Genomic DNA, 15,218 nt, shown 5'->3' with positions numbered 1-15,218 from the left:
AGGATGCATATGACACCTGTTACAACTAACCAACTTTAATTTTAGTGAGGTTTTAAGTCTTAGTATTGTAAAAAAGGCCTCAGACTGCAAGTGGAATTGACATGGGGGCTCAATTTGGTAAGACATGGTGTCCCGCTGGGATTTCCCCGGTTGTGGCTCACGGTATTTGTACGTAACATATATTCGTTGTTAACAAACTGAAATAGAGAACACAATACGCTACTATAACATAACTTATACTGAAGACAATTATTGCAGATCATAAAACTGATTAGGTACGCAGTACTGCCAATTAATAGATTGAAATGGTTCCTTGGAATTTCAAATGGCTACATAACTGAGCGTTCAATAAAAATGTTCTATTCAGGGATGCACTGCAGTTCGTGGTTTAGACTTTATTATAGTGATATATAATGAATTATTTTTGATTGTCAGAAAACAATTTGATCTTGGTGATAAAAGTAAAAGTTTGCATGATATCACGCGATAAACGGTAGATTCGTAGGTAACATGTGTATTCGTTGGTAACATTCCGTATTTGTAGGTAACATCAGTCAGTGTGTTTGAAGTTGTATGTATTGCCCAGGGCTGTCACCGATGCACTTGCGAATATAGGAGAATTGAGACTGTAGTAGAACTTAGTTGCATGGGTTTAGTAATTAGATTTGTCAAAGGTATGTCTTATTCAATAAATGATAAAAACCAGTGAAAATTGGCGAATTCTGAACAAAACTACACACCAAAACGCAGCTGTTCACATGTACGATATTTGCACATGCTTTTCATCAATTTGATGCATGATCCTCGTGCAATTCATCTGCATAAGGTTTGCAGTTGGTTCTACCAAGTTAGTGGAGAAATCGATCTTCAAAGTAACCACATATATATACACATACCATATACACATACCATATACACATATATACACATACCATATACACATACCATATAGTGAGTGTTTCTAGTGAGTCTAAACTTTTGATGAAACGTATATTTCCATCAGTTAAAATGACATTGCTATTTCCGACATACACTGAGACAAAAGAAAGAGAAAGCCTTAATCTGGTTGTACAAAATCTTTATTCACATGTCCTATGCATTTAGATAAACAATTTCCAAACTGTTTTAATAAACCACCTATGATTTAGTTTGACATATATAAACCTTTATGAAATACAAGGAATAATGTGATATTTGTTACCTACAAGTACATTGTTTTTTATCTTCCACCCAGAATTTGATGCATTTTCAAATTTGTTGTTCTTACCGAAAGTTCCACCCGTTGTCTCTCAGATGAGTGAGTGAGTGAGTTTAGTTTTACGCCGCACTCAGCAATATTCCAGCTATATGGCGGCGGTCTGTAAATAATCGAGTCTGGACCAGACAATCCAGTGATCAACAGCATGAGCATCGATCTGCGCAATTGGGAACCGATGACATGTGTCAACTGAGTCAGCGAGCCTGACCACCCGATCCCGTTAGTCGCCTCTTACGACAAGCATAGTCGCCTTTAACGACAAGCATGGGTTACTGAAGACCAATTCTAACCCGGGACCTTCACGGGTCGTCTCTCAGATGAATAAGATAGATATGTAACAATGATTTGTTTGTGAAAAGAACACTAAGTGGTGCTATCTCACTTACATCAAACAAAGGTTTATAAAACACGAAAGAAAACATGGTATGGCTTCAGAGTTTCTATAGTCATTAACATATTGTGCATGCAGAACAACAGTGATTTTGGATGTTAGGCAACATACAATCCATCTAATCACAGGATATACAAGGTATGATGTTGGTATTTGTAGGTAATTCAGAAAATGAGCCTTCAACTTCACTGATCCACCAACTTGTCACTTTTAGAGATTAGTGATGGGAACTGATTTTCATAAGAGGCAAATATGTTGACTTTACATTGGTAAAATGAATTACAAGGTGCAAGCAATTCTATTTTGGACCCCTTGTACCTAGCTGTGTACACTTTTCGTTGGAATCGACCATATGCGTGTGCTATATTCATTTCAACACATTGTTTATTTATATTCGAAAGGTGAAGTTTAAATGGAAGTGGGTAATATTTTTACATATAATTACAGAAAATAACGTCTCTGAATACACAACCGCAGAGACAATGGTGTTTGGTACATACCCGAAGCCTTGTATTGATAGGCGGAAAAACCTCTGTATAATTTGGGCAAAACAGGTTCCATTTTGAAGGGATTAAGATTTTTCTGAATAAAGTGATTCTGCTTACTGACGTAATATACTTGTTACACATATTGTGTTTGTCCACCCCTGGAACCTGTGAGACACAACTGGACACGGGTCTGGTTACGTCACTTTCTCTGGCAGTTGATGATGATCTTAACTCCCTCTCTGCGTCTCGATGCTTCGAAGGCGTCAAGAGCCTCCTCCAACCTGTATCTGTGAGTGATGAGCTGCCTCACGTCCACCTGACCACTGGTGACCATGGCCAGAGCTACAGGGTACCTGGAAAGAAGGGTTCAGCTGCAGGAAAGGGTGATGGAATATCATGTGTTTATTGTCCCTAGCAAGGTATCAGCACTTTATCAAATACAAAAATTGTTTTGATGCAACGGTTTATTCACTGAGTGAACGGATGTTTATTCTCCACATATTTGGTAACGATATAGTTCAGCCCCTTCATTGGGCCTATCTATCGTAACGTCTGATGCTGGTACTCATGATATAAATCAATCGTATTAGATGTCTACACTTACACATTGGCAAACCTGATCATTCCGAATATGTCGATCTCTCTACACTGTGCGCTTATCAGTGGCAGCTGTACCTCTGCTGGCCCAAGTCCGACCAGAACAATCCTCCCTCCTGTTGCTGTGGCCTTTGGAAAGACAAACATATATGGCCAGCGTATGGCAACACACATACACATGGTTGAAAAGACACTCTAGTCAGTGTTTCAACATATGGTGACACTTACATATTTGGCTGTGACGACCCTCAAGTCAGTGGTTCAACATATGGTGACACTTACATATTTGGCTGTGGTGGCCCTCTAGTCGGTGTTTCAACATATGGTGACACTTACATATTTGGCTGTGACGACCCTCTAGTCGGTGTTTCAACATATGGTGACACTTACATATCTGGCTGTGACGACCCTCTAGTCAGTGTTTCAACATATGGTGACACTTACATATTTGGGTGTGCTGGCCCTCTAGTCAGTGCTTCAACAAATGGTGACACTTACATATTTGGCTGTGACGACCCTCAAGTCAGTGTTTCAACATATGGTGACACTTACATATTTGGCTGTGGTGACCCTCTAGTCAGTGTTTCAACATATGGTGACACTTACATATATGGCTGTGGTGACCCTCTAGTCAGTGTTTCAACATATGGTGACACTTACATATTTGGCTGTGACGACCCTCAAGTCAGTGTTTCAACATATGGAGACACTTACATATATGGCGGTGGTGACCCTTTAGTCAGTGTTTCAACATATGGTGACACTTACATATTTGGCTGTGGTGACCCTCTAGTCAGTGTTTCAACATATGGTGACACTTACATATTTGGCTGTGGTGACCCTCTAGTCAGTGTTTCAACATATGGAGACACTTACATATATGGCGGTGGTGACCCATCTGTGACGTCAGTGTTTCAACATATGGAGACCCTTAGTGTTTCAACATATGGTGACACTTATATGGCGGTGGTGACCCTCTAGTCAGTGTTTCAACATATGGTGACACTTACTATATGGCTGTGACGACCCTCAAGTCAGTGTTTCAACATATGGTGACACTTACATATATGGCTGTGGTGACACTTACATATATGGCTGTGGTGTTTCACCCTCTAGTCAGTGTTTCAACATATGGTGACACTTACATATTTGGCTGTGGTGACCCTCTAGTCAGTGTTTCAACATATGGTGACACTTACATATATGGCTGTGGTGACCCTCTAGTCAGTGTTTCAACATATGGTGACACTTACATATATGGCACACTTTACATATGGTGACCCTCTAGTCAGTGTTTCAACATATGGTGACACTTACATATTTGGCTGTGGTGACCCTCTAGTCAGTGTTTCAACATATGGTGACACTTACATATATGGCTGTGACGACCCTCAAGTCAGTGTTTCAACATATGGTGACACTTACATATTTGGCTGTGGTGACCCTCTAGTCAGTGTTTCAACATATGGAGACACTTACATATTTGGCCTCTAGTGGTGACCCTCTAGTCAGTGTTTCAACATATGGTGACATATGGCTGTGACCCTCTACAGTGTTTCAACACATATTGGCTGTGGTGACCCTCTAGTCAGTGTTTCAACATATGGTGACACTTACATATATGGCTGTGGTGACCCTCTAGTCAGTGTTTCAACATATGGTGACACTTACATATATGGCTGTGGTGACCCTCTAGTCGGTGTTTCAACATATGGTGACACTTACATATTTGGATGTGGTGACCCTCTAGTCGGTGTTTCAACATATGGTGACACTTACATATATGGCTGTGGTGACCCTCTAGTCGGTGTTTCAACATATGGTGACACTTACATATTTGGCTGTGGTGACCCTCTAGTCGGTTTTTCAACATATGGTGACACTTACATATATGGCTGTGGTGACCCTCTAGTCGGTGTTTCAACATATGGTGACACTTACATATTTGGCTGTGACGACCCTGAAGTCAGTGTTTCAACATATGGTGACACTTACATATTTGGCTGTGGTGGCCCTCTAGTCAGCGTTTCAACATATGGTGACACTTACATATTTGGCTGTGGTGGCCCTCTAGTCAGCGTTTCAACATATGGTGACACTTACATATTTGGCTGTGGTGGCCCTCTAGTCAGTGTTTCAACATATGGTGACACTTACATATTTGGCTGTGGTGGCCCTCTAGTCAGTGTTTCAACATATGGTGACACTTACATATATGGCTGTGGTGACCCTCTAGTCGGTGTTTCAACATATGGTGACACTTACATATTTGGCTGTGGTGACCCTCTAGTCAGCGTGTTAACGTGTGATAACTCTTAATATACGGCTGTGGTAACCCTCTAGTCAGTGTTTTAACGTGTGATAACACTTACATATATGGCTGTGCTGACGCTAGACGGCGCACCACTACACTCAATAGTAACATCAGCAGCACCTCCAAGTGAGTCCTGGATGACTCGTGCTGTTTGTTGTGGGTCCCCCGCCAACACAGTGTGGTCAGCGCCAACCTTTTTGGCATACTTCAGTCTGTCTTCATTGATATCTGCAATAAAGCAGTGCATACAACATAGGCGGAAGGATCTCCTGACACTCTTCACCTATGTGGGAAGTCTTACATCTTGTGCCAGATACATCGCTTCACAGTAACTTACGAGCAACACGGATAATTCCGAGTTACAAGCAATATGCATTTTAAAATTGACTTTCTATTTTGTCGGGTTCATTAATGTATGAAGCAATTCAGCCAATGAGAATGCAGTCATTACAATGATCCCGACGCAAATATATTTGATGGATGTGGTGATCAGATGGAGGAGAATTCTATGGAATGTCAGCTTCTATTATGAGGAATACAGCTACTCGGAGTGTATACTTACCCCTTCACCACATCCATAAACTCTCTTCCTTATATGTATCACTTCTAAATGCCATTCAAAGACCTATGGTAATCAGGCTGTATAGTTTTGCTGATTGCGTGTCCCCGTGGCCCCGTCTCTCGATTCAGGGAAAGGGTACAAACATTTGGGTTTGTCGATCGCAAGTAAACACATAGCTGTGTGTTACGTCATTAATAGATTATGCTAAATTGAATCTTTTGCGACGATACGTTGACATTTTCCTATAGGTTTCTTCGAAAGCATTGAAAACGTAAACCAGGAATAGCACGAAGCTAAACATTTCAAAGCTCAGTGAGGAATAGTTTCTCCTTTACCACCGCTTTTTTTAAACACATGGTCCACAAACCTGTAATTATTATCTTCCCAGCTCCTCGTGCGCGTGCCGTCAACAGACAAGCAAGACCAAGAGGCCCTGCAATAGTATAAGTTCAATATCTGTTAATATACTTCACGGAAATCAGAAACATAACATGCATGATCAATGCCATTTTGGTACCATCGTTTCTTTGTTATATTTTCCACTTTTGTCCCCTATAAAACAACACAAACACTTCTGTTTGGCTTAACTGCGGTAACAAACTCGCCTAATAGTATCAAGTGTACTTTTGGACGTTGGTAACAACACCCCCTACGGGTATCAAGTTTGCTACATAATATTGGTAACAACATCCCCTACCGGGTATCAAGTTTGCTTCATAATATTGTTAACAACATCCCCTACCGGTATTAAGTTTGCTTCATAATATTGTTAACATGATCCCCTACCGGTATCAAGTTTGCTTCATAATATTGTTAACAGCATCCCCTACCGGTATCAAGTTTGCTTCATAATATTGTTATCATGATCCCCTACCGGTATCAAGTTTGCTTCATAATATTGTTAACATGATCCCCTACCGGTATCAAGTTTGCTTCATAATATTGTTATCATGATCCCCTACCGGTATCAAGTTTGCTTCATAATATTGTTATCATGATCCCCTACCGGTATCAAGTTTGCTTCATAATATTGTTAACAGCATCCCCTACCGGTATCAAGTTTGCTTCATAACATTGTTATCATGATCCCCTACCGGTATCAAGTTTGCTTCATAATATTGTTAACAGCATCCCCTACCGGTATCAAGTTTGACTGATAATATTGGTAACAGCATCCACTACCGATATCAAGTTTGCTTCATAATATTGTTAACAGCATCCCCTACCGGTATCAAGTTTGACTGATAATATTGGTAACAGCATCCCCTACCGGTATCAAGTTTGCTTCATAATATTGTTAACAGCATCCCCTACCGGTATCAAGTTTGACTGATAATATTGGTAACAGCATCCCCTACCGGTATCAAGTTTGATTGATAATATTGTTAACAGCATCCCCTACCGGTATCAAGTTTGATTGATAATATTGTTAACAGCATCCCTACCGGTATCAAGTTTGACTGATAATATTGTTAACAGCATCCCCTACCGGTATCAAGTTTGATTGATAATATTGTTAACAGCATCCCCTACCGGTATCAAGTTTTATTGATAATATTGTTAACAGCATCCCCTACCGGTATCAAGTTTGATTGATAATATTGTTAACAGCATCCCCTACCGGTATCAAGTTTGATTGATAATATTGTTAACAGCATCCCCTACCGGTATCAAGTTTGATTGATAATATTGTTAACAGCATCCCCTACCGGTATCAAGTTTTATTGATAATATTGTTAACAGCATCCCCTACCGGTATCAAGTTTGACTGATAATATTGTTCACAGCATCCCCTACCGGTATCAAGTTTTATTGATATCATTGTTTGCAGCATCCCCTACCGGTATCAAGTTTTATTGATAATATTGTTAACAGCATCGCCTACTGGTATCAAGTTTGACTGATAATATTGTTAACAGCATCCCCTACCGGTATCAAGTTTTATTGATAATATTGTTAACAGCATCCCCTACCGGGAACAAGTTTGACTGATAATATTGTTAACAACATCCCCTTCCGGTATCAAGTTTTGTTGATAATATTGTTAACAGCATCCCCTACCGGTATCAAGTTTATTGATAACATTGTTCACAGCATCCCCTACCGGTATCAAGTTTTATTGATAATATTGTTAACAGCATCGCCTACTGGTACCAAGTTTGACTGATAATATTGTTAACAGCATCCCCTACCGGTATCAAATATTATTGATTACATTGTTAACAGCATCCCCTACCGGTATCAAGTTTTATTGATAACATTGTTCACAGCATCCCCTCCCGGTATAAAGTTTTATTGATAATATTGTTAACAGCATCCCCTACCGGTATCAAGTTTGACTGATAATATTGTTAACAGCATCCCCTACCGGTATCAAGTTTTATTGATAACATTGTTCGCAGCATCCCCTACCGGTATCAAGTTTTATTGATAATATTGTTAACAGCATCGCCTACTGGTATCAAGTTTGACTGATCATATTGTTAACAGCATCCCCTACCGGTATCAAGTTTTATTGATTACATTGTTAACAGCATCCCCTACCGGTATCAAGTTTTATTGATAATATTGTTAACAGCATCCCCTTCCGGTATCAAGTTTTGTTGATAGTATTGTTAACAGCATCCCCTACCGGTATCAAGTTTTATTGATGATATTGTTAACAGCATCGCCTACCGGTATCAAGTTTGACTGATAATATTGTTAACAGCATCCCCTACAGGTATCAAGTTTTATTGATAACATTGTTAACAGCATCCCCTACCGGAATCAGGTGTGTGATTTTGGGTAGGTAACAACATCGCCCACCCGTACTTAGTGTGTGGCTTGACGTTGGTAATAACATTTCTCACCTGTACCTTGTGTGTGGCTTCACTTTGGAAACAACATTGCATATCTGCATCACGTGTTGGTTTAACGTTGATAACAACATTGAATATCTGCATCACGTATGTGCATCACGTGTTGGTTTAACGTTGATAACAGCATTGAATATCTGCATCACGTGTTGGTTTAACGTTGGTAACAACATTGAATATCTGCATCACGTGTTGGCGTGACGTTTGTAACAACAACAAATATCTGCATCACGTGTTGGTTTAACGTTGGTAACAACATTGAATATCTGCATCACGTGTTGGCGTGACGTTTGTAACAACAACAAATATCTGCATCACGTGTTGGTTTAACGTTGGTCACAACACTGAATATCTGCATCACGTGTTGGTTTAACGTTGTTAACAACATTGAATATCTGCATCACGTGTGTGGCTTGACGTTGGTAACAACATTGAATATCTGCATCACGTGTTGGCGTGACGTTTGTAACAACAACAAATATCTGCATCACGTGTTGGTTTAACGTTGGTAACAACACTGAATATCTGCATCACGTGTTGGTTTAACGTTGGTGACAACATTGAATATCTGCACCACGTGTGTGGCTTGACGTTGGTAACAACATCGCCTACCTGCTCCACACACGAGAACTGTAGCTCCCAGGTGGACGTTGACACGGTTACAAGCGTGGACAGCAACAGCCAGAGGCTGCAACATGGCTCCCTCCTCCATACTCACGTTGTCGGGAAGTCTGAGGTTGTAAAACGTAACATATTGTAGCACAGCACAGCACAGCAAAGAACAGCATGACATTATTGCATTACCATTACAGTATCTGCCTATCACTTAAAGTTGCAGAATGTTCCCCATAGTATTGTGAAGAATGCAAGAAGACAGTTTGAGTAACTTACTTGAAGCAGAAATCTGCTGCATGGACGAAGTACCTGGTGAGTGTACCATGGTCAGGAGGCGTGGCACAGTACTTTATCTTCCCACACAGGTTGTAGCGGCCAGTCTTACACTGCCGACACGTGAGACACGGGACACCTGGCTCAATGGCAACCCGGTCACCTGTACACGTGAAGTTGAATATGCAGTAAGAGTGCTCGGGTTGTAGCTTTGAATTTGTTAATAAGGCGTGTCATCACAATGCGATAATGTGTGATGTTATTGTTATCAACAGGTTGTTATTATGGTGATGAAACTGTTCTCCAGTCATGTTTGACACCTACCAACTTTAAGGGATACGACACCCTCTCCTACTTTGGAGACCACACCACTGGGTTCGTGTCCCATGACCATTGGTTTGGTGACCACCATGTCGCCAATACGACCGTTCTGCCAGTAGCTGACATCAGAGCCACATATGCCAACATCGTGGATGCAGATCTGCACTTCTGGAAACATGGACATACGTAATCGTTTTTATAGTATCTCCCCTCACTCGAACTCCCCACACTTGCCATGCTACATATATACTGTCAATAAAACGTTAAGCGCCACTCAGTATATTTTGCCAATATAGGTTGTCTCATAGGAAATCTTTCAGAAAAAAAAACTATCATAATTTGTTTTAGTACTTTTAGTTTAAAACAAAACCATTATGGAAATTATCTTTTAATTTAGACAGGATGTATGCGCTTTTGGAAAACATGCATTTTGTTTTCCTCAACAAGGTTACCTTCTGTTGAAAAGTGAAATTCAGAAATGACTGTTATATGGTCACATGATTGTCATTTTTGACAAGTGAAACCTACGTTGAATAGTGTTGTATGAGCAGAATAGGAATAGTTATTTTTCTTTAAAAAGCAATGCCATCATATCTTTAACAATATTTCCTTTAATTGTGAATACAAATGTTAATGATATCCCTAAATCAGTTACAAGATGAACCTTCTCTAACTATGGATTGGTCCTCCCAATTATTGTAGCCTAGCATTTCCACAGCTTCACACCTTAGTTTTGAAATAGGCTGGCGCTTACCTTTTTATTCTCGGTATATAATAAGATATACACGCACTTTACTCTAATGCCTTTCCTTCCCAAGGGTAAATACTATTGATATACGCAATGTGTCTTTAGCTGGGAATGTCCACCAGTCGTACACCACGATAAATAGTCTACCTCCGTATCCTGGTTCAGGTATCGGGCGATTCTCCTGGGAAAAAAAAAAACCATCACTATTATGTGATACCAAACACGTTGATTAATATAGAGCACAGTTAATACAAAACCCAAACTTTACCAACATGGACCAACAAAAGGTCTACAAAAGCAGGCCACTACAAAAAGTTGTTTCAACAACACTACAAACACACACATGAAGTATATGCTGTCACTACCCTTGTTTCTACTTTGTCAGGTCTCTGGTGCACTTACCGACTTCAAGACAAACCTACACACTATAGTTATACCAACGCTACATACTGTAGTCACACTAACACTATATAGAGGATATTATATGAGTGCTCATGTCATATTATGTTTACGACACGAGTGCATAAATGTTGGTATTTCCCGAGCGAGAGCGAGGGATATGCCGACATTTAGGCACGAGTGTTGTAAACATAGTATGATATGGGCACGAATATAATGTTCTGTTTATTACCGAAGTCGTCAAATTGAGGAAAATAAACTCAAATCTACTTTCGTCGCCGTCGCCGCATGTAGAATGCAACGTCACAGAAGAAACGTGGCGTCAAAGCCTTGTTCATGACTTCACGTCACCATGACAAATTGATATGTTGCCCTAGGGCATCGTATGAAAAATATGAACTCCGATATGTTCGCCCTCGTAGGTAATAAAAAGTGTTATTAAACCTACATTCAATACTACATGTGAACGATACTACACATAAAGCCACGTAAACTAAAGCCATGTCAGTACTACACACAATACTAAAGCCATGCCAGTATTACACACTAAAACCATATCACTACTACCTACTAAAGCCATTTCAACACTACACAATAAAGCCATGTCAACACTACACACTAAAGCCATGTCAATACTACACAGTAAACCCATACCAATACTACACACTAACGCAATGTCAATACTACACACTAAAGTCATGACAACACTACACACTAAAGCCAGCCAATACTACACACTAAAGCCATGCCAGTATTACACACTAAAGCCATGTCAACACTACACACTAAAGCCATGTCAGTACTTCACAGTAAACCCATACCAATACTACACACTTACGCAATGTCAATACTACACACTAAAGTCATGACAACACTACACACTAAAGCCAGCCAATACTACACACTAAAGCCATGCCAGTATTACACACTAAAGCCATGCCAGTATTACACACTAAAACCATGTCACTACTACCTACTAAAGCCATTTCAACACTACACAATAAAGCCATGTCAACACTACACACTAAAGCCATGTCAATACTACAATACCAATACTAAAGCCAATGTCAATACTACACACTAAAGCCATGTCAACACTACACACTAAAGCCATGTCAGTACTACACAGTAAACCCATACCAATACTACACACTAACGCAATGTCAATACTACACACTAAAGTCATGACAACACTACACACTAAAGCCAGCCAATACTACACACTAAAGCCATGCCAGTATTACACACTAAAGCCATGCCAGTATTACACACTAAAACCATGTCACTACTACCTACTAAAGCTATTTCAACACTACACAATAAAGCCATGTCAACACTACACACTAAAGCCATGTCAGTACTACACAGTAAACCCATACCAATACTACACACTAACGCAATGTCAATACTACACACTAAAGTCATGACAACACTACACACTACTACACACTAAAAAGCCATGCCAGTATTACACACTAAAGCCATGTCAACACTACACACTAAAGCCATGTCAGTACTTCACAGTAAACCCATACCAATACTACACACTTACGCAATGTCAATACTACACACTAAAGTCATGACAACACTACACACTAAAGCCAGTCAATACTACACATTAAAGCCATGCCAATACTACACACTAACGCAATGTCAATACTACACATTAACGCAATGTCAATACTACGCAAAAAAAACATGTCAATACTACACACTAAAGCCATGTCAATTCTACACACTAAAGCCATGTCAACACTACACAGTAAAGCAATGTGAATACTACACACAAACGCAATGTCAATACTACAGACTAAAGCCATGTCAATACTACACAATAAAGCCATGTCAACGCTACACAGTAAAGCAATGTGAATACTACACACTAACGCAATGTCAATACTATACACTAACGCAATGTCAATACTACACAATTAGCTATGTCAATACTACACAATAAAGCTATGTCAATACTACAAACTAAAGCAATGTGAATACTACGCATTAACGCAATGTCAATCCTACACACTAACGCAATGTCAATACTACACAATAAGCCATGTCAATACTACACAATAAAGCCATGTCAATACTACACACTAAAGCAATGTCAAAACTACACATTAACGCAATGTCAATACTACATAATAAGCCATGTCAATACTACACAATAAGCCATGTCAATACTACACAATACAAGCAATGTCAATACTACACATTAAAGCAATGTCAAAGCAATGTCGCATACAATGCACACATAAAGCAATGTCAATGCTACACAATAACGCATGTCAATACTACACATTAACGCAATGTCAATACTACTGCACAATAAAGCCATGTCAATGCTACACATTAAATGCCATGTCAATGACTACTACACTGCTGAAGCCATGTCAACACTACACACTAAAGCCATGTCAACATCCGTCAATGTAAAGCAATACCCAATACTACACACTAACGCAATGTCAATACACACACTAACGCAATGTCAATAACTGTCATCACACACTCAAAGCCATGTCATCACTACACACTAAAGTCAATGTCAATACTACACACTAAAACCATGTCAACACTACATGTCAATGTCAATACTACACATAACGCAATGTCAATACTACTACAACATGTCAATACTACCCAATAATAATGTCAATACACATTAACATTAATGTCAATGCTACTGATAACGCCAATACACACAATAACGCAATGTCAATACTACATAATCAATACTACACAATAAAGGCAATGTCAATACTCAATGCTACACACTAAAGCCCAATGTCAATACTACACACTAAAGCAATGTCAATACTACACAGTAAAATACTACATGATGTCAATACTACACAATAAAGCAATGTCAATACTACACATAACGCTGTCAATACTACACACTAAAAGCCATGTCAACACTACACACTAAAGCCATGTCAACACTACACACCACAGTAACTACACACACACAAAGCAATGTCAATACTACACACTAACACAATGTCAATGTTACACAATAAAGCTTCATGTCATGCACACACACTAAAGCCATGTCATCACTCACACACTAAAGTCATGTCAATACTACACTAAAACATGTCAACACTACACACTAAAGCAATAATACTACACATTAACACAATGTCAATGCTACAATAAGCCATAATGCTACACACAAAACAAATGTCGATACTACACACTAAAGCAATGTCAATACTACACACTAACGCAATGTCAATGCTACACAATAAAGCCATGTCAACACTACACACTAAAGCCATGTCAACACTACACACTAAAGCCATGTCAACACTACACAGTAAAGCAATACCAATACTACACACTAACGCAATGTCAATACTACACACTAACGCAATGTCAATGCTACACAATAAAGCCATGTCATCACCACACACTAAAGCCATGTCATCACCACACACTAAAGTCATGTCAATACTACACACTAAAACCATGTCAACACTACACACTAAAGCAATGTCAATACTACACACTAACGCAATGTCAACACTACACACTAAAGCAATGTCAATACTACACATTAACGCAATGTCAATACTACACAATAAGCCATGTCAATACTACACAATAAAGCAATGTCAATACTACACACTAAAGCAATGTCAATACTACACATTAACGCAATGTCAATACTACACAGTAACGCAATGTCAATACTACACAATAAGCCATGTCAATACTACATAATAAGCCATGTCAATACTACACAATAAAGCAATGTCAATACTACACAATAAAGCCATGTCAACACTACACACTAAAGCCATGTCAACACTACACACTAAAGCCATGTCAACACTACACAGTAAAGCAATACCAATACTACACACTAACGCAATGTCAATACTACACACTAACACAATGTCAATGCTACACAATAAAGCCATGTCATCACCACACACTAAAGCCATGTCATCACCACACACTAAAGTCATGTCAATACTACACACTAAAACCATGTCAACACTACACACTAAAGCAATGTCAATACTACACATTAACACAATGTCAATACTACACAATAAGCCATGTCAATACTACACAATAAAGCAATGTCGATACTACACACTAAAGCAATGTCAATACTACACATTAACGCAATGGCAATACTACACAATAAAGCCATGTCAACACTACACACTAAAGCCATGTCAACACTACACACTGAAGCCATGTCAACACTACACACTAAAGCCATGTCAACACTACACAGTAAAGCAATACCAATACTACACACTAACGCAATGTCAATACTACACACTAACGCAATGTCAATGCTACACAATAAAGCCATGTCATCACCACACACTAAAGCCATGTCATCACCACACACTAAAGTCATGTCAATACTA

General features: G+C 39.3%; 1 protein-coding gene across 4 annotated transcripts in view; it reads right to left on the bottom strand.

Annotated features, from left to right (window-relative positions):
- LOC124268264 (sorbitol dehydrogenase-like) overlaps positions 1 to 15,218 on the bottom strand; it is a 39,956-nt gene that overhangs the window by 22,913 nt on the left and 1,825 nt on the right. The window contains exons 2-9 of one of the 4 annotated variants that reach the window (XM_046703299.1): positions 10,573 to 10,606; positions 9,681 to 9,845; positions 9,360 to 9,519; positions 9,081 to 9,199; positions 5,978 to 6,043; positions 5,107 to 5,276; positions 2,742 to 2,863; positions 1,910 to 2,490 (exon numbers count right to left, since the gene is read on the bottom strand). In XM_046703299.1, coding sequence (XP_046559255.1) covers positions 2,337 to 2,490; positions 2,742 to 2,863; positions 5,107 to 5,276; positions 5,978 to 6,043; positions 9,081 to 9,199; positions 9,360 to 9,519; positions 9,681 to 9,845; positions 10,573 to 10,606 — 990 coding nt within the window. In that variant the 3' untranslated portion in view covers positions 1,910 to 2,336. Of the gene's footprint in view, positions 1 to 1,909; positions 2,491 to 2,741; positions 2,864 to 5,106; positions 5,277 to 5,977; positions 6,044 to 9,080; positions 9,200 to 9,359; positions 9,520 to 9,680; positions 9,846 to 10,572; positions 10,607 to 15,218 lie in introns of those variants that run through there. The other 3 variants (XM_046703300.1, XM_046703301.1, XM_046703302.1) reach the window with 3 other exon arrangements.

This window comes from Haliotis rubra, unplaced genomic scaffold (genome assembly GCF_003918875.1).
Source record: "Haliotis rubra isolate DU_JTF1 unplaced genomic scaffold, ASM391887v1 Scf1009, whole genome shotgun sequence".
Taxonomy (NCBI): Eukaryota; Metazoa; Mollusca; class Gastropoda; order Lepetellida; family Haliotidae; genus Haliotis; species Haliotis rubra.
The sequence above is the reverse complement of the archived record's forward strand: the minus strand, read 5'-3'. Positions and strand labels throughout refer to the sequence as shown.